Here is a 20,200-nt window from a genome sequence, read left to right on the forward strand (position 1 = left end):
AGTTACAATTATGCTGCAGTAATTACAATTACAATTACACACTAAAAAGTATCATGAACAACTCCACACATTACCATCTTTACTCTCTTTATTCTAAATAACCCAAAGCAATAATCACAGGCACAAGCACAGAAATAGATAACTTCGAATTTTTTTTCAAACACTAAAAGCGGTTGAAAATACAAGAACAATGATCAAATGACAAATGCGTATTTGAACTGTAATCGATCAGCATTATAATTACAATTACACAGGTGCGCCAAGGCGCAACTAAACAGTTACAAATTGCACCACAGAGTAATTGCGATGGATTACGAATTGCCCAGTTACAATTACAATTTCCACCTGCTTCAGGGTCTGGTCTGTGTGGCTCAGCGACTCAGGGATTGCTCGCTCGCTCAGTCAGTTCATGAGAAGCAGTGCTCCTACCTGACCAGCACACTCTGACACGACAGCTATACAAACCTTTTCTTTCCAGCGCTCTTCCCTGACCAGCACACTCTCACACAACAGCTATACAAACCTTTTCTTTCCAGTCGCACACAGACCCCACTGCTCATTCTCTGATCAACAACTGCCTGGGTCTCCGACCCTGTTAAGAAGGCAGGAGAGTCGCAATTAGGGACCCCCCCCACCCCACCTTCACCCTCACCCAAAGCAGGTATAGAGGTGTCTGAGTTCTGAACCAATGTAGGGTAGCTTTTGTTGCTGTTAAATTGATAAGGTTATTATTATTATTATTATTATTATTATTATTATTATTATTATTATTATTATTATTTAATAATAATAATAATAATAATAATAATAATAATAATAAAGTACAAAATAAAATGAGCACCGCTACCGTTCAAAGAAGGTACTGCAGTCCACGACTTAAAAACTAGGTTGTCAAGGAAACTGCAGGTGAGGTGACTGTGGTACCTGTGCAGGTGTGCAGTGCCACACATGTATTTATCTACATCAAAACAAACAAATATACCTCACATTCTAGCCCCTCTCCACCACTTTTAAAAATGATTTCAAACTATGAAATGCAACAGCTGGAGTATCTGTTAACTATTATTACTGTGTGTTAATTACTTATAATCTATTTATTTCATTTATTGCCTGTGATTTCCACTTTTTTGCTCGTTGCTAAACTGATACAGTTAACGGCTCCAGACCCCGTCATGTCACACTGCCACAATTCAGTCGCCCTCTCGCAGAGGCAGAAATGTTCAACGCAACCTTGGCTTTGCGGAAACAGATTTCTTTACCCTAGGGCAGTAGATGACATTTGAAAATACATGTTTGATAACACAGTGCATGGCATGGACAATGGTGAGATCTACCCCTCCTACTCTACACTGGACTTGCCTGACCTCGGCACCACGTTACTGGCTCCTCAGCTAATGTATTATTGCACTACTGTGTCACTGTAGATAAAACTTGTTGTGATCCTAATTTGTTGCATCCTATTTCATATTATATTCTATTAGTATTAATGCAAACTATTTGAATATTAATCTTGCATTGTAACCCTGTACTGCCCTGTAATACCTTGGATAAAGGCGTCTGCCGAATGCATACACAAATCATCATGAATAAATAATTTTAGTTAGCTGCAATAACTTTAATGTCTTATAAAGAAGAATCCTCAAGAAGCCCAACTCTGTGGTTGGCTGCTCGGCGCAAAGTGAGATGCATATTCCAAAAGCAATCCAGTTGTGCATGTTTTAATAGCCCTGACTTGTTATCCAAATTGGCTGCCGGAGGGGTGGGTGGATTTGTACACGTGTAAGAAAGCAGACGTGCTGTGCAATGGTGTTCCTGTGCACGTCTTCTGCAGCGCCTCGAAAACGAGCAGAGCTGTAAACACAAAGATTGGATTTCTGTAAAATCGCGGGTCCCCGGCTGTGCGGAGATGGGGCTTGCCACAGCCCATCTTAATGAAACGGCGCTCAGAGAATTAACCGCAGATATTTAATCGGCTGTCTGGGCTCGGCCCAACAGCGACATGACATTCGCGAAGCCACTTTGTGGGTAACACGCTGTGCTGGGATGAGTTTGAATGTGCCGACAGAGAGTGGAACTTGCTGTTAATTTACTTGCCCTCTTCCTCTTCCTCTCTCTATCTCTGATTGCTAATGAGGGAATGCAAGAGCTTGACAGTTCGTTTTATTTATTTATAGATTTTAAAACGGCTGTGAGCTAAACATTTACATTTTAATCATCAGCCCTAGCGCAACTCCTCCAGTGACTCAGATGCACATTTAAATGCTAAAAAAAGGCACAAAATGAAATGGTTTATAAAGATTTTCAGAGAGTGGGGGCAGGAGTGATTATAGAACTGTTTTCTGATGTAACTTTTCTTTTTTAAAAACTTTTTTTTCAAAGTGCAGCAACCTCACAGACACACAGACAAACACAGCACTTCTGTATCTGGGTAATCCTGGGCTAATCAGGAATGGGTGGTAAATGCAAACAAGACAGATTCCCCAGTTCTGTAAAAGTCTCTAGAAAAATATCCCTGCTGTGGCTTTTTCAGGGTACAGGCTGATCAATCTGGCTTCTTAGTCAAGCAGACAAATGTTTGGACTCGTGCCTTTGTCAGTGTAATGATCCGGCAGTCAAATATCATCCAGTATCCAGTTACAAACAAAACCACACCACCACTGAATACATACAGTCTAATTATTATTATTATTTTGGATCAAAATACAATAATTTATTGAATTATTTAAAATAACAACATCATAGAGGCTGAGGCAGAACAGTTAATGAGGGCAGATCCAGAAAACAGTGGCATCCAGAGACAGAGACACCTGGTTTGCAGTGCTGAGAGTTACAGTGTGACTCCCATCAGATTAACTGCTCTGTTATTGTATCGCTGGGAGAGGTCTGATTCGATCTGGAAGACACAGAGAACTGTTTTTAGAACATATCCCACTCAGGAGCAATACATTGAACCTGCCTCCCTTAAAAAGTTTTAAACTTCTGGTCCAGAGCAGATCAGAGTTACATTGGCACTGGACCATGTTTCTCTTCACATTTATTTTTTTTTTTTTAAATGTAGAGAAAAATCACCTTATAAAATTGGGAAACAAACACCTTCAGAGTGCACCACAGAACAGATTATATTACTTGTTTCAATTCTAAATATCAACATGTTCTACCTCATGAAAAAAAAATAGGACTTAAATCATAGAATAAATGCTTTGAAAGTGTGACCCATTCTCCCCCCAAGTTTGAAAATAAAATATCATTCTTGCAGGTCTCCTTATGCGAGTTTATCATGGTAAAAGCACAGCAAAGTGTAATAAAGCACAGTGAAAGCACTGCAAAGCATCAGTAAGCATTGTAAAAAAAACAGGCAAGGTAAACTAAGGGAAAAGCATAACTGCAAAAATACTTTTGCAAGGGTTACGAGTGCAGCTCAGCAGTAGCTATTTGTGCAATGCAATAGGAGTCAGTTGTTTAACCCAGCAGGATTAAGGGTATGTTAAGGTTGGTATTGCAGACCCCAATCAGTAATAATCCTGGACTATCTTAAACTGGTCTGCAATGTACTGAATGTGGCAATCCACCACACACACACACACAGACAGACAGACACAGACACAGACACAGACACAGACACAGACACACACACACACACACACACACAGACACAGACACACACACACACACACACACACAGACACAGACACACACACACGGGTCTCCCAGCTCAGCTCAGCGCTACCTGTTTCTGCAGCTCCTTGGTCCTCTGAACTAGGAGGTCTATTCTGGGCTCCAGCTGCCCCTGCTCCCTCAGCGCCTCTTGCCTCCTCTCAGCCATCGCCTGCTGCTTCAGCACCAGGATGTCGGCCTGTTTCAGCTTCTGATGCAGCAGCTCAGTCACGCGGTCCACATAGCTGCCCAGACGAGGGGGGAAAGGGAGAGAGCGTGACAGAGAGAGAGAGAGAGAGAGAGGTGCATTGCACAGTGTTGAATACTTAACGCTGGTCGTCAGCAACTTCTACATGCTCAAATTGGTTAAAGGCTAAAGTTAAACTACAATTAAAAAGGTGCAGTTCGAACATTTGTCAAAGATTGGTTTAAAAACGAGCAGCAATCTCGATTAAAAACCTAAACCATACTGTACTGTTTTGTATAAATAATTTGCTTTACAAGGCTTCCCTATGCTTTACCAGACCTCTCTGTGCTTTACAATGCTTCCCTATGCTTTACCAGACCTCTCTGTGCTTTACAATGCTTCCTTATGCTTTACCAGACCTCTCCGTGCTTTACCATGTATTCACTGTGGTTTCTTACACTTTGCCGTGCTTTTATTAGGGGGACACCTTTATAAGGGTTGGGTGTGTTATTTCCTTCTTAATAATGAATCAAAAACAGCTTTAAGCGTGTGTTGTCCCTGTTAAGTTAATTTTAGGAGTGGGTTCAATGGTAAGTTAATTCAGCAGTGCTCAGCCAGTCAATGTGTCCCTTGTGTCCGACAGAGTTAATGCTTTTACAATGCAACACTTTAATAGGGTCGATTCCAGTTCAAAACCGATTTACATGCACTATATATATATATATATATATACACACACACACACACACACACACACACACACACATATATATATATATATAACTGTGCTGGCAGACACTGGGTGCGTTAAGTAACTGCGAGGCTCAGAGTGAGAATTTTTCTGCTCACTTGGATCACAGGTGAAATCCGCTCTGCAGCGCTCCGAGCTGCTCAGGTGGTGCAGAACTGGGCATGTCACTGTTGAATGTGTTCGTCCAGCGCTCCGAGCGGTTCACTTACTTCATGCACCCAGTGTCTGAGCTCTGCGGGCGCTGTGAATCACCCGGCTCTCTCACCGTGGCGAAGCCTGGATCATGAACAGATGCTGCATCCTGACGCTGGTGAGTCGCTCGATCAGCCCCTTCACCAGGCTCAGCACCCCCAGCACCTTGTCCCGGGTCTGGCCCTGAATCACCGCCGGGGCCAGCTGGAACTGACTCATCGAGAGCACGTCCCCCTCCTCACCCATCTCACACAGCCGCTGAGTCAGGAACACCTCGAGCTGCACAATCGAGACGGAGGTTGAAGTTGATACGCCCCCCGCAGGCGAACAGGGTTTATTTACAGATCAACACACTGAACAGCTCACGTGACACTACCAGCAATGACAGAGCAAGGAGTACATACAGCACAGTGCACGGAAACTCTGGTGGGATCTACGGTCTCTGAACTAATCTTCTCTGTTCAATAATAAAGTAATGCTGCCGAAGAGCGTGATCATGCCAGATAAACAGTGAAGGCGGAGATGCGATGGATTACTGTATTTTTTTATTTAAGTTTTGGCAGGGCAACTTTTTTTACCCGACAAACAGAATAAATCGTCCCATAGGGGAGATGGACAGCTGTGGCCAAAGGTTTTGCACCATTTCGGTGGATTTAAGGTGGACAAAATCTTTGGTTAAACTTGATCCTGGATCTATTAAAACAGATCTTTACTCAAAACCTACTGATATGCATCAGTACCTACATATGTCACCTGCACAACCTAGCTATACTGAAATAGCAATTCCTAAAGGACTGGGTATTAGATAAAACGACATTAGATTTCAAAAATAAATAAATGTGTGGTTACCATGGCATCAAAGAGCCTATAAATACCTCCAATGTTTGTTTTCAAACACACTTTGACAAAGGCATGTTACACATACAGCTCTTTGAAATAACAACTTTATATATACACATTATATATATAATATATATATGTGTGTGTGTGTGTGTGTGTGTGTGTGTGTGTGTGTGTGTGTGTGTGTGTGGGGTCATATATATATATTATATATATAAGCCCTCACCTCCATGAGCTCATCTATGAACTGGTACCTGGTCTCTGGGTTTCCCAAGAGATCGTCTCTCAGTCCCGTAGGAGAGGGGAGCCACCCCCCTCAGCCTGGACCTCAAAAACAAAAACAAACAAACAAACAAACAAATAAACAAATCAACAAGGGAGGACTGACTTGGGGGCAAAAGACTGGTAAACCTGAAATTGATTACTTTGATCACTTGTACCCCTTACTGATACCATGCATGGCTGCAGAATAAGCTGCACAAACACACACACAATGTGATCTGGTTGGGACTCGAAGATTTTATTCCAGCTATAACTTTGAGAGCCGAAAAACCCTTCTCAGCTATCTTTATTTGCACAGCTAATCGAATCTCTCATCAGATTCGAAGCGAAATAGAAATATTAAGCCTAGCCTTTTTCTGTAAATTATAAATGTAGAATTATTTGGTATTTTCAGAAGGTTTGGAGTCTCGAAGATTATTACAGCTGGTGGTGGTAATTCTGTGCATTAAAGACTGCGTAATGGGGTAACTGTATAATTTTGACTGTGCTGTGATGTTCGTTTTGAAATCATGCAACGGAAGAAACAAGAAAAAAAAGGCATTGTGATGATACAATCAAAGTTCAAGTCAAGCCCTGCCAGCGCTCCACTGTGTAAGCGAACTTGACAACCCAAATTACATGTCTACAGTCTCAGCTTGACTCTAATCTGGAGGCCAGGAACACACAGCTTGGTCTAATTGCTGGACACTTCCTCCTGGCAGTCCTGCAGATTCTCCAGCAGCTTCACAGACTGTCAAAAGAGAGTGGCGCTGCTGTAGTTACACCAAGACTGACATTAACAGCAGTGCTGGAGCAGCTACTGCAGGGCCAGGCCAAGGCTGCATGTGCGCCCTCTTGTGGCAGTGAGCAGTATGACACCCAACACCATTTTATTTTTTAATGCAGCTCAATTTCAATGCATTCTATTTATTTAGCGCCCTGTCATACCACGGTATCTCAGAGCGCTTTGTATGTTGGTTAAAAAAAGAAAAGTACCACGCAATATCCATATACACATACCACATCTAATACAAGACTGAACGATGAAAGAATTACGAAAACTTTTGAAGCAGACAGGTGTAAAATCGCTACTGGGGATACGTGATGAAGGCAATAAATAAATAAACAAATAATAGGTAAGACTAACCCCATCTCTCTCAAACAGAATTGGATGAAGTAGAAGAGTTTCAAGAAAATATAAAATAAAAAATAAGAACACTGCCACCTTCTGGACAAAATAAACGGGATTGTCCATATACACTGTGCATGGACTGAAAATAAGACTCCCCTTGCATAGCGGTTTGATCCATTCCTGGTTTTACTATAAGTTTAACAAGACCCACCTGAGCTTGTTGCCTATACATGCTGGGGCTAATCAAGCTCGTAGTAAAAGCTGGAATGGGTGAAACTGCTATGAAACTGGAGTCTGATTTCCATGCCGCCTGTGTGTCTGTTGCTAAAATACTTCATATTAAAAAGATCAGTAACTCACAGTTGGTGCCCATCTCCACCACTTCGATCTCCACTGGACTGGCAGCCTCCTCTCCCCAGTCTATATCCCCTGCCTCCTAAGAACAGAGAACTTACAATAAGAATACAAATGACAAGAGTGGAATAAAGACTCCTGTTGCACAGCAGTTTCAGCCATTCCAGGTTTTACTATGAGCTTGATTAGCCACAGTGCCTATAGGCACAAGCTCATGCAGGTGTGGTCTGATTAAACTCACAGTAAAACCAGGAATGGCTCAAACTGCTATGCAATGGGTCTGGGTGCAGCTTGATCTTGGCTAAAACGCTGCCATTTGGTGTAATTTAATCTTGCCCTGTAATCCTGTAAATCGCTCTGGATAAAGGTGTCTGCCAAATAAATTAATTATTAATATTATTATTATTATTATTATTATTATTATTATTATTATTATTATATTATTATTATTATTATTATTATTAATAATTGAGCTACCATGGTGCCCGGCTCCAAGCTGATCCCCCAGTCCACTCCTCCATCCGCTACAGAGATCCCATAATCAATCCCATCAGAGGCGGAGTGCCCATCACTGCCCAGAGCCCCCCAGTCAATCTGCAATACAGGAGCGGGGCAATCAGTCACCAACAAACAGGCACAGGGGCCTGAGCAAACGCACAGCACCTCAAGCAATGTGTAACACTAACACACACAGACACAGACAGGCTGACAGACGTGCACACACACACACACGCACTAAGACACACACGCACACAGACAGACGTGCACGCATGCACGCACGCACGCACAGACACAGACCATCTGAAATACGTCAGACATATTTCTTGCAATATATAAAAGCTGCATCTCCCTTCCGGAAGCCTGCTTCAGTCCCAGCTGAATAAGGGGCTGCAGTATGTAAATCTGCCACGGCTGGAACTACGACTCCTCCTACTGCACAGCTGTTTCACCCATTCCAGGTTTTAAAACCAGCTTGATTAGCCCCAGCGTACAGACACAGGCAACAAGCTCTGGTGTGTCTTATTAAACTCCCTAGTAAAACAGGAAATGGATCACACCGCTATGCATCTATCTTATTTCCATTCCTTCTGCCTGCTGTTAAATATGAAACAGAACAGGGTCGTCTACAGGGCACGGGTAAGAATTGCGGTAATTCTTGTTGAGATTTCCAGCCTGCTTGCTTACCGAGTCCTCAGCGGCAGAGACCCCCTCCTCCTCCACTGAGGGTCTCTCGATGAGGGAGGGGGGGCTCCCTGTCCTCCACTCGTACACAGTGGTGTTCCCCCGGCACTGGGTGTGTCTCAGCAAGGGCAGCCCAGGCTCGGACGACCTGCAGAGAGAGAGGAGAGAGCTTCCGTTTCCAGACCTGCACACTGCAGGTCTCGGATGAGACGTAAACCCGAGGTCCTATTGGAAGAGACTCTGCAGCAGCAGCAGTTGTTGATGATGCATAGTTCACCCCCTAGGCGCTGTAAATCGCTTTGGATAAAAGCGTCAGCTAAAAATGACTAATTAATAATAAAAAGAGTTGGAGATTTGAGTGTCTGGCCTCCATTTGGAACTTTTCGCAGAGGAACAGGATCGATTTAACAATCATTCTCCTGCAACTAGCTTTTTACAACACCATACAACCCCACCTCCTAGATGCATCGCCCACATTATTTGTTTTTGTGGTAGAGGTGATCCTTGGACAACTGCAGATACCATCATCACTCTTGTATATTTTCAACCAATTTTTTCCGCGGACACCAATTTGTTTGAAAAAAAACAATAATAATTAAAAAGTGACAAGAGTCATTGTTTCTGTATTTGTGCCTGTGATTTATTGCTTGGGTTATGTAGCACACATTTAATGCTTTTTTTTGTACAACTGGAATTATAATTGCAATCACTGCAGCATCACTGTAACTGTCATTACAAAATTCAACACAAAAGAGCATTGTAATTGTACTTGCTGTTGCAACTTCATCACACAATTCTGCTGTAATTGGAATTATAACTTTAACTGAACCCAGGTCTGGTCAAGGGCGGCCCCTCCCAGCGTGCTTACCAGTCGCACACAAACTCTCCAAAGGCTGCGTAGAGCTGGATGGCCTCGGACAGACAGCTGGTCTCCTTCCCCACCTCCCCCAGCGTGGCAGGCAGGTCCTTGACCAGGGCCAGCAGCTCCCTCTTCACATTGTCACCCTGAGAAACACACAGCAGAGCTCAAACGTGCGGAACATGGGAGACACACAATCCTGCAGGTAAATCACCACTGGCTAAAAGACCTGGAAACAAAAAGTTAGTGTTGAACAATTAAGGTTCAGATAACTGGATCAATTATGAATGGACCGAGAACTCAGGTGGAGACATTTTTAGGAATATGAACACAGTTTGCGTGTGAACTCTACGGAGTTCGAGAAGCTGCTCTGCCGTAACTTTGAAACAAAAAATACATCCATGCATTATAAAACAGATGCGTGCAGTGACTGGAGGGGATATTCGTACACAGACCTGCAAACAGCAATCAATTCCCTAATCGAATACCATCAGTAACTGACAGCAATTGATACGTTGATAATACGTTAGTACTCAATATATGTTGCGATATATGAATTGAGAGCAGCGATAGAAATAACACTCCCATTGCGTGCAAGTGTGCCGGCTCACCATGATGCCATACTGTTTGCAGGAGCTGTGGAACTTCTCTCTCATGACCGCGGCTCCGTTCTGGCACTCCACTTCCTTGCGGCTGAACTCCTGCTGCAGCTGCTGGCTCTTGCTAAGCTGCTTCTTCAAGGAGGGGATCTCGTAGCTCACGTTGCGCACCAGAAGGCTGGCCACCTCCGCTACAGCAAGACACAGACACGGGGTAGGGGGAAGACCTGTTAAAAGCTGTATGTGTGTGTGAGTGAGTGAGTGTGTAGGGTGTGTGCGGGCGTGTGTGTGTGTGTGCAGGATGTGTACAGGCGTTTGTGTGTGTGTGCGTGTGTAGGGTGTGTGTGTACGTGTAGGATGTGTACAGGCATGTGTGTAGGGTGTGTGTGTTGTGTGTAGGATGTGTACAGGCATGTGTGTGTGTAGGGTGTGTGTGTGTATGTGTAAGACGTGTACAGGCATGTGTGTGTGTGTGTGTGTGTGTGTGTGTGTGTGTGTGTGTGTGTGTGTGTGTGTGTGTGTGTGTGTGTAGGGGGTCTCAGGGTTAAAGGTCAGTTCCCTTTTTTCAATTGCAGTATTGTTTCCAGTTCCTTTTTAAAATCGATTCCCAGTTGTTTTAATTACATCTCAATCCTAAAATTCTAGGTGATGCAAACCTTTTGGCCGTAGCTGCACTTAATCAAGAGTGGCTGAAGTCAGAGTCAATAGAAGCGCTCTCTACAAGATGCTTACCTAAATACGCATTATCTTTTTCGTAAAGGGACACGATTTCTTGCCAATCCTATACAAAAAAAAAAAAGAAGAAATAATAATAATAATAATAATAATAATAATAATAATAATAACAACAACAACAACAATGCTGGGTAAACAGACGAATACAAGCTTGGTGTTCAATTCTATCACCCAAAAACACACTGCAGCTCAGAACCACTGATCCTACGCAGCCAGACTTTGGAAATGAGCGTTTAAGTCTGCAGCTTGCTGAATTAATTCCTTCATTTATTAACTTAAAACAAAAATGCATCAATTAATTTAGATTGATCCGCTTACCTTCATCCGCTGGGAAGAATATCTTCCAAATATATTCTTTGAGGTGGCTTCTGTTCCTTTAAGGATTTCCACTATTCTCAAACAGTGGAAATAATGGATATCTGCAACAGCAAATAAAAAGCATTTAGTCATTTAGCAGACGCTCTTATTAAAGCGACTTACAGAGACTAGGGGTTGAACTATGCATGATCAACAACTGCTGCTGCTGAGTTAGGGTTCTCCCCTGGCTTTCCTGGACCAGAAATAATAATAATAATAATAATAATAATAATAATAATAATAATAATAATAATAATCTGTGTAACTGACCCAGCATATCAAACATCCCCCGGTATTAAAATCCACATACACAGCAAGTTCAAACCTTTTTCCGGCCCCTCTTTGATAACGTGTATAAACCATGCTGGAACCAGCGCTCTCTCCACAGCAAAGTGTAATAAAGCACAGTGAAAGCATGGTCAAGCATCGGGAAGCACTGTTCATTGGGAAGACCAGGGAAGTACGGCAAAGCACATTAATAAACATATCAAACTGGAGGTAAACTACAGTAAACGTACAGTTAAAAAGCAGAGGGGGAAACTGCAGTGCACAAATAGGGGGCTGGGGTAACCGTTCCCAAGGGCAGCCCTATACTCACAAGACCCGGAGAGCAGCCTCTTGATCTCCTCGTTCTCAGGCATGTCCTGGATGGCTGTGTTGATCTTCCCACGGATTTGCAGGACCGAATTCTGCCACTTCAGATTGCAGTGTCGCCTGTCTACCAGCCAGTCTGCATGGTGACATGAAACAGCAGCAAAGTTTCTGTTACACTGCAGAGTCACACGCTACTGAGCATTCAGATCAAGCTCTATCCGCACGTCGGTGACTTGGAGAGCCATCAGATTCCAGGTTCAATCCCAGCTCAGCCACTGGCTCATACTGGCTCAACTGGGACTGAACCTGGAACATGCACTGTTAACCCACCCCCAGTCTCTGTGAAGAAACAGCTGCTTGGGTTTGTGTGGATCACTGCTATCCACAGAGACATAGAAAACCAGCGATCACCACAAAACCAAGCGGATGTTTCCTTTGCTTGTTCCTCTTGAAAATGGTGCAGTACTTTGTAGAGAGTGCTCCTTACCTAGCAGTTTGCTGGTCTGGATGTCAATGGGTAAATTCTGATACCCCTGTCAAAACAAGAGACATGTTACTTTTGTAGTAATCCATAAAGTGTGTCTATAAAACCACAGTAAACGCTTGTTTAGTCGACTTGCGCAGTTTTTACCAAGCAAACAGACAGTAGTTTACGAAACCGAGCATACACACAAGCGTTTAATGTATCCATAGCTGCGGCGCATAGGTTCCTAATTCTGCACCGGAATTCAGTTCTGTGCGTTGAAACAGTGATCCATCTCTGCAGCGCTGTCTTCAAAAACACTGCTGTGCGCTTCTCCTAACTCACCCGCAGACACCCGTGCGCTTCTCCTAACTCACCCGCAGACACCCGTGCGCTTCACCTAACTCACCCGCAGACACCCGTGCGCTTCAGCTAACTCACCCGCAGACACCCGTGCGCTTCTCCTAACTCACCCGCAGACACCCGTGCGCTTCTCCTAACTCACCCGCAGACACCCGTGCGCTTCTCCTAACTCACCCGCAGACACCCGTGCGCTTCTGCTAACTCACCCGCAGACACCCGTGCGCTTCTCCTAACTCACCCGCAGACACCCGTGCGCTTCTGCTAACTCACCCGCAGACACCCGTGCGCTTCTCCTAACTCACCCGCAGACACCCGTGCGCTTCTCCTAACTCACCCGCAGACACCCGTGCGCTTCTGCTAACTCACCCGCAGACACCCGTGCGCTTCTGCTAACTCACCCGCAGACACCCGTGCGCTTCTGCTAACTCACCCGCAGACACCCGTGCGCTTCTCCTAACTCACCCGCAGACACCCGTGCGCTTCTCCTAACTCACCCGCAGACACCCGTGCGCTTCAGCTAACTCACCCGCAGACACCCGTGCGCTTCACCTAACTCACCCGCAGACACCCGTGCGCTTCTCCTAACTCACCCGCAGACACCCGTGCGCTTCTCCTAACTCACCCGCAGACACCCGTGCGCTTCTCCTAACTCACCCGCAGACACCCGTGCGCTTCTCCTAACTCACCCGCAGACACCCGTGCGCTTCACCTAACTCACCCGCAGACACCCGTGCGCTTCTCCTAACTCACCCGCAGACACCCGTGCGCTTCTCCTAACTCACCCGCAGACACCCGTGCGCTTCTCCTAACTCACCCGCAGACACCCGTGCGCTTCAGCTAACTCACCCGCAGACACCCGTGCGCTTCTCCTAACTCACCCGCAGACACCCGTGCGCTTCTCCTAACTCACCCGCAGACACCCGTGCGCTTCACCTAACTCACCCGCAGACACCCGTGCGCTTCACCAAACTCACCCGCAGACACCCGTGCGCTTCACCCACAGACACCCGTGCGCTTAACTCACCCGCAGACACCCGTGCGCTTCACCAAACTCACCCGCAGACACCCGTGCGCTTCAGCTAACTCACCCGCAGACACCCGTGCGCTTCACCTAACTCACCCGCAGACACCCGTGCGCTTCAGCTAACTCACCCACAGACACCCGTGCGCTTCTCCTAACTCACCCACCCGTGCGCTTCAGACTCACCCGTGCGCTTCTCCAAACTCACCCGCAGACACCCGTGCGCTTAACTCACCCGCAGACACCCGTGCGCTTCAGCTAACTCACCCGCAGACACCCGTGCGCTTCTCTCATATATATCTATAAGAAGCATACATTAACACGTACGTCGTTTGTTTTTTTTTGTTTTTTTGTGCTTTTTTAATGGAAATAAAGTATGACAAATGCAGTCTTGGCGTAACAACTTGAGTTGGTGTAAATGGAAAATGAAGTGTCGACACTAGAGTATTACTGTTCACAGCACAGCAATACTTCTGTGAAAGACGAGGCCTAGAGAGTTTAAACCGCGCAGACCACGTCCGGGTTTGTTTGTTTTTTTCATTATTATTTATTAAAACATCGCTACCCAAACACAAGCTTTTCTGTGTGTACATACCTGCATCGCACCTGTCCCTGATAAATATATACACAGACACGCAGGATCAGACCGCTGCCTTGCAAACCCCACTCGGACAAACTCTGTCTAGCCCTCTATTTACACTAAAACCGACACGTCAACACTTGGTGGACGATTCGGCCAATCAGAGAGCAGTTACGGACGGTTACACCCAATAAAAACAAGCAAACTCAATAATGGCCAATGAAAATCGAGGCACTTTGTGATTGCCAAATCGTTCTTTCCGGTTTCACATCGGCCAATCAGCAATTGAGCTTCACAGAGTACAGCTCAAGCTGAAATTGCTGTGCGCTGTTCCTGTATAATATTATTAATATAATACCAAATAAATAAACAGTTTTATTCACATTGCAGAACTACTGTATATAAACAAAACAACAACACCGAACCATTGTTTTCGTTTTTTTTTCATAATTTAGGAACACAGAGGGTTCATGTGGTTTTGTATTCCCGTCAACCATTATTATAAACACCCAAATCGCGCCGAATTAATTAATATTAAAAGAAAGCACAATTCCATGTCAAACATTTTCACTAGCAGTCTTTTTTAATGCCTCGATATTATAACTGTTGCGTGCAGGGGGCAGCAGCAGGGCTGGTAGGTGCTGTAATCGCACCTGAAGACCAGCACACAGCGGTATCGGGGTGCAAGAGGTCCCGGGGTCGCGCCTGCCCTCCGCCTGTGTGTGGATTGGCTCGCTAAGTGTGATGCGTTAACAAAATTAGAGAAAATTATCAATATAAAGAGAAAATCTGGCTAAGACGCGCTTCTGCGATATGCCCACAAGGCGGCGGTATCAGCCAAGAAATGAGAGACTCGGTTTGCCTTCTCCTGTTGTCAAGGGAATTGACGGTACTGAGGATTAAAAAAAAACAGTTCCGGTAGCAATTACTAAATGCAATAAACGTTTTTTTTTTTATATAATAAAAGTGCATTTATTTTGTTTCACTGGAAGCTGAACCGCTGTCCCTTATAGTTTTTTTTATTGTTATTTGAAGTGATGTGACGCAAGTAACCTGCTCGCCTGCCCAGACTTCTTGTTTTGCTGGTCAAGGCCTGCAACGCGCAAAGTGGCATCGGGTTGCCTAGGTAACGAGTCGCATCCGGGCACAACACATGCTGGCCGTGCGTTAGAAAACATAATCATCATCATAATAATAATAATAATATCGGCATATAAGGCCTTTGATAGTGCACCACCATCACAAAGCGCTTTACAGAGACAGGCTGTGCACTGTGCATTATATGCAGGGTCACTTACAATAGGAGGTTAAGTGACTTGCTTAGGGTTACACCCAGTGAGTCAGTCAGTGGCAGAAGTGGAATTTGAACTGGGGACCTTCTGATTACAAGCCCTGGACTTTAATCACAGGACCACACTGCCTCATAGCAAGGCACGCAACTGTAGAGTAGCGCACCAACAACTCCTGACGTCAAAATAAAACCGCAAACCTTTCAAATGTTAACTCATCTGTTCAGTACAAGAGACTTTGCAACACAAACATAAATTATACCAAACGGAAGGCCAAACCCGTAATTAGAAATTACTACAACAAAACCACAGTGGCAAGGATTTCTTCAACGCCAATTATAACGCTTAGAGACATTCACACGCAAACACCCAGGGCGGCAAATTCTTATCCTTACTGAATATGGAAAACAAAACTTGTTAGGTATCTGCGCTAAGAAAGCGAGAAGAATGCAACTTCAGTGTCAGTAGTACAGTTATATCAGCAGCACGTGTTTCACATTCACAGCTGACTACATTAATGTGTTTGATTTATTTAATTGCTATGCGCACGGGAAAAATGATGTCATCTTAAAAGTGGTTGCAGTCCTCCTCACCGCGCGCCACCGCTTTTAGCAAAGCTGGTTTGGATTTGAAAGTGATTCTAACGATAATGATAATGATAATAATAATAAAACCGTAATTTTCATACATTGTGATGTTTCTCATGTGGAAGACATCCAGAGTTTAGATTAAAACGGCTTGAGTGCTGGAACAATCAGCACTCCATACAAACGCGCCACCAAATGGTCCTGTCAGGACACTGCGCTCTGACTGGTTATCGTGTTATTGGTAATAAAACGATGCATAATCCTCTCAACACCGAAACCCTAACCCTAAGGTGAGTATCTTATACTGCAGCCATTACACATCTAAAGTAGTTCATGTTTGGCAGTGAAGAAGCGTTCTGGTTACTTTAAAAAAAAAAAAAAAAAAAAAAACGGTGACCGGAGGTTCTGACTTCCTCAGATCTCCTGCGTAAGCACTGCAAACAGTCAAGCTGTTAAACCTGCTCTTTATCATATCACACATTCTGTTTCGGTTAGCAACAGTTCTATATTTGCAGGTCATTTTGCAATGCTTTCCCCATGGTTATTAATAATTAGTCTCTGTAAGTCGCCTTGGATAAAGGCGTCTGCTAAATAAACACATAATAATAATAATAATAATAATAATAATAATAATAATAATAATATGTTTTACCATACTGTGATTACTTAGGCTTTACTGTGCTTTATTACACTTTGCTGTGCTTTTACTGTGGTAAGCTTTTATAAGGTTTTATTTTACACATGGGAACTTAAGTAGCAATGTATGAACTTGGGTTTTCAATCTATTGTAGGGAGAAACCTGCATATGCAAACAGACCTTTCATCTCCAGAAATCTTTTAAAATTGCCTGTTTGCATTTGCCAGAGAAAAAAACACACTTGTGTGCATACCTTTTGTTTGGGAGTGTTTGCAGAACTCCTTATCTCCTCTATCTCGTTCTAGGCAGAGCTGCGGTTCCTGTACCCTGAGCAGCCTGCTGGTTTGTAGCTATCGTTTTCACACACTGTTTGCAGTGCAGGCTTGGGGTTAGTCTCTTATCACGACTGATCGTGCGAATTCCAAAAGGAGATCAATGTGCAAACTTGGCAATTGTTGAGCCTTGAAGCCTCACGCCTGACTTGTCATTGCTGATTCGAAAAAACAAGACCGAAAAGGAAGATCTGAATGATCGGCAGACAGATGCAATGCACACACACACACTTATGTACCTTTTAGAAATAACCCTAATACAGTAAATGGCAGGCTTTTCTCAGTGTCTTTGATTATACAATGAGTTAGACCCCCACCTAGAATGCTGTGTGCTGTTTTGGTACAAAAAAAAAGTCATTTCACTCAAGACGGTGCAGAGAACTAGGCTGATCCCAGGACTTCATGACATGAGCTACGAGGCCAGGTTCAAATAATGAGAACTCTTCAATTTAGAAAAAAGAAGTGAAAGATGGAACTTGATTGAGTCTTTAAAATCATAAATCGTCTAGATAAAGTTAACCCAAGACACGACTTGAAATTTAGCACAGAGAGACAGAGGCGCTGGAACAATTTTTAAAGTGGGGGTGTTGAAAGCCATTGAGCAAAACTGTAACCCGTGTATATGATGGAAGCCAGGTAAAGCCAAGGGGGTGCTCCTGCACCCCCAGCACCCCTAGTTCCAGCACCCCTGCAGAGAGAAGAACAACGACTGGAGAAAGTGAGTTTAGAACAGAAGGAAGGGTGTTTTACACAGAGTTAGAAATGCGTGGAATAGCCTGCCAGGTGAAGTAGTGGGATCTCAAACACTGGGAATATAAAAAAAAGACTAGATGGCCTTTTCTAGTCCCTGTGTTATGTTCTTACATTCTAAATACGAAAACAAAGCTCGACAAATCCAGTGGCTTACTCTTCGATCTGAAGTCTTTCTCAGTTGTTCTTGTTTGTCTGAGTTTCAATGCACTCTGCTGTAATGTTTGTGAACCCGCTCTTGGGTGTCTGTGGAACAGATTGCTGCTGCTGTGTTTTCACAGCAGCCTTTCAGCTGGGTAAAGTTCAAAGGATGGCTTTGTTTGTTTTAGAAGGAAATTAGACAAATAGTCGAATGAACCATACAACTTTATCTTACTGTGGATCCTGCTTTTGACAGAACAAATTATTGCATCATGAGAAATAAAATTAATTATATGTACATAAAACATAAATAAAAACAGTATTGTAGCATTTTTGCATTCATCCTCCATTCTTTCTCCATGGTTCCCACTCCACTGTGGGCTTTGCCATGCTTTCACCATGTTTTAATATGATTAGTACTGCACACAGACTGTATTTGTGGACAATAAGGCTCAGGTGATAGGCAGCCAGCTCACATCTGCAACATTGTTTTGCTTTAAAAAAAAAAAAAAGGAATACATTTGAACCTGTTTTCCACCCAATTTGAAATGACAAATTGAAATGCGGTCTAGCTTCCCCGGCCTGCCTAAGGAACCATTCCCAGGAAATTCTAACGGGACATTCCAGCTCTGAGACTCTGCACAGGGCTGGAAGTGTGTTTAGGGGTTAATGGTAGCCAGGTAAGATACTCAAGGGTAAATTAGGAGAGAGAAACTGCACTCAAAACCTGCTCAGCCTGTACTGAGTTTCGATCGCAGCATTCATTGAGAAAAAATCTCAGTGCACTCCAACACAAACACACACACACACACACACACGGCGGAGCGAGATTCCTTTGTAAGAGATACAAGCAGATGATTTGCGGTATTGTGTGTATTGATGCTAGGTGTTGTGCAAATGTGGGCATTCAATATTCTTGATTTTTTTATTCCTAGCAACAACAGGTCCGGACGACCCATATCAGGGTGTTGTAGCGAAGTGTGCATTATAATGGTAGCACAACCCCAAGCCAAGAGCAGCATTGTCAGCGATGGCAACTCAGCAGATGTGGAACACGTCGAACTTTTTAAAGCAGTCCTGACACGTATCAGCTACTGTCTATGGGAACAGGCAAGTCTGGTCACCCTACCCTTCACACAGCACTGTAGCTGCTCAAAAACCGCCGCCTGCATTTCTGTCTCTCGGCTGGCACTTGTGCTGCTCTTAGTGGCTGTGGTTGGATGTATTAAAAATATTATTATTATTATTATTATTATTATTATTATTATTATTATTATTATTATTATTATTATTGCTATAATTATTATTACTGCAGTTAAAACTCCTTTCAAACCTCTCTATCTAACAATGATGCAGATGAGCAAATTGAAATTGTTTTACAGTATAATGCCGATTCCACTCTGAATTTCTGACCTGGCAAAACTGGCACTGTATTTCCATAATTTCTATACTACTTCACGTTGGGTTCTGTGAGACTTCTGTGATTTGCCTGCGATTTTGTCTGGCAATGCAAATCTCTGCAAGCACTCGCTGGCTTTCCTGTGTCACCCTCTCTCTCTGTGCACACAGATCAGCTTTCATACACTGCACTTGCACAGACAACATACATGCTGTACTTATATTACTATATATAGGCTTGGTGGTCCAGTGATTAAAGAAAGGGGCTTGTTAACAGGAAGTTCCTGGTTTGATCCCAGCTCAGTCACTGCGTGACTCTGAGCAAGTCACTTAACCTCCTGTTTCATATGCTGGGTCAATTACACAGATTATTATTGTTGTATGTTTTATTATTTCTGGTCCTTCGGATGAGACGTAAAGCTGAGGTCCTATTGCAAATGACTCTGCAGCTGCAGTTGTGATGTATAGTTCACCCTCTAGTGCAGGGGTCTCCAACCCTGGTCCTGGAGATCCCCTATCCAGCAGGTTTTATAGGTGTCTTTACATCGTATGTGACTAAAGATCTGGAACACCTGTTAATTTTGACTAATTAAGCCAATGATTAGTCAAAATTAGCCAGCACCCACAGTAGCTCTCCAGGTCCATGGTTGGAAACCCCTGCTTTAGTCTCTGTAAGACGCTTTGGATAAAAGCATCCGCTAAAATAAATACATTTTAAAAACCATACTGTGCTTACATTCCTATATATATATATATTATGGATTATAGATTATGAGGCTAGGCAAAAATGGGTGAGTGAGGCTGAAAAAACTCTTGCTAGCACTCCCCTTATATAATGATGCTGCAGTAAATCTGTATTTATTTTTAGCATGGTTTACCCTGGTTTTGTTGACATGCTTTATCATACCTCTCTGGGCTTTGCAATGCTAACCTATACTTTCC

General features: G+C 43.7%; 1 protein-coding gene across 1 annotated transcript; it reads right to left on the minus strand.

Moving 5' to 3' along the window:
• Positions 1-828: 828 nt before the first annotated feature.
• On the minus strand, positions 829-14,264 carry cdk5rap3 (CDK5 regulatory subunit associated protein 3). Its single transcript, XM_041266605.1, has 15 exons — positions 14,140-14,264; positions 12,185-12,230; positions 11,702-11,833; positions 11,065-11,165; positions 10,744-10,792; positions 10,024-10,202; positions 9,422-9,558; positions 8,557-8,701; positions 7,849-7,965; positions 7,378-7,453; positions 6,065-6,086; positions 5,851-5,908; positions 4,858-5,063; positions 3,728-3,899; positions 829-2,893 (listed from the first exon to the last, which is right to left on the minus strand). Exons 1-15 carry the CDS (start codon positions 14,143-14,145, stop codon positions 2,828-2,830), a joined length of 1,512 nt encoding a protein of 503 aa, XP_041122539.1. The 5' UTR covers positions 14,146-14,264; the 3' UTR covers positions 829-2,827.
• Between the last annotated feature and the right edge of the window lie 5,936 nt (positions 14,265-20,200).

This window comes from Polyodon spathula, chromosome 12 (genome assembly GCF_017654505.1).
Source record: "Polyodon spathula isolate WHYD16114869_AA chromosome 12, ASM1765450v1, whole genome shotgun sequence".
NCBI classification, from domain to species: domain Eukaryota; kingdom Metazoa; phylum Chordata; class Actinopteri; order Acipenseriformes; family Polyodontidae; genus Polyodon; species Polyodon spathula.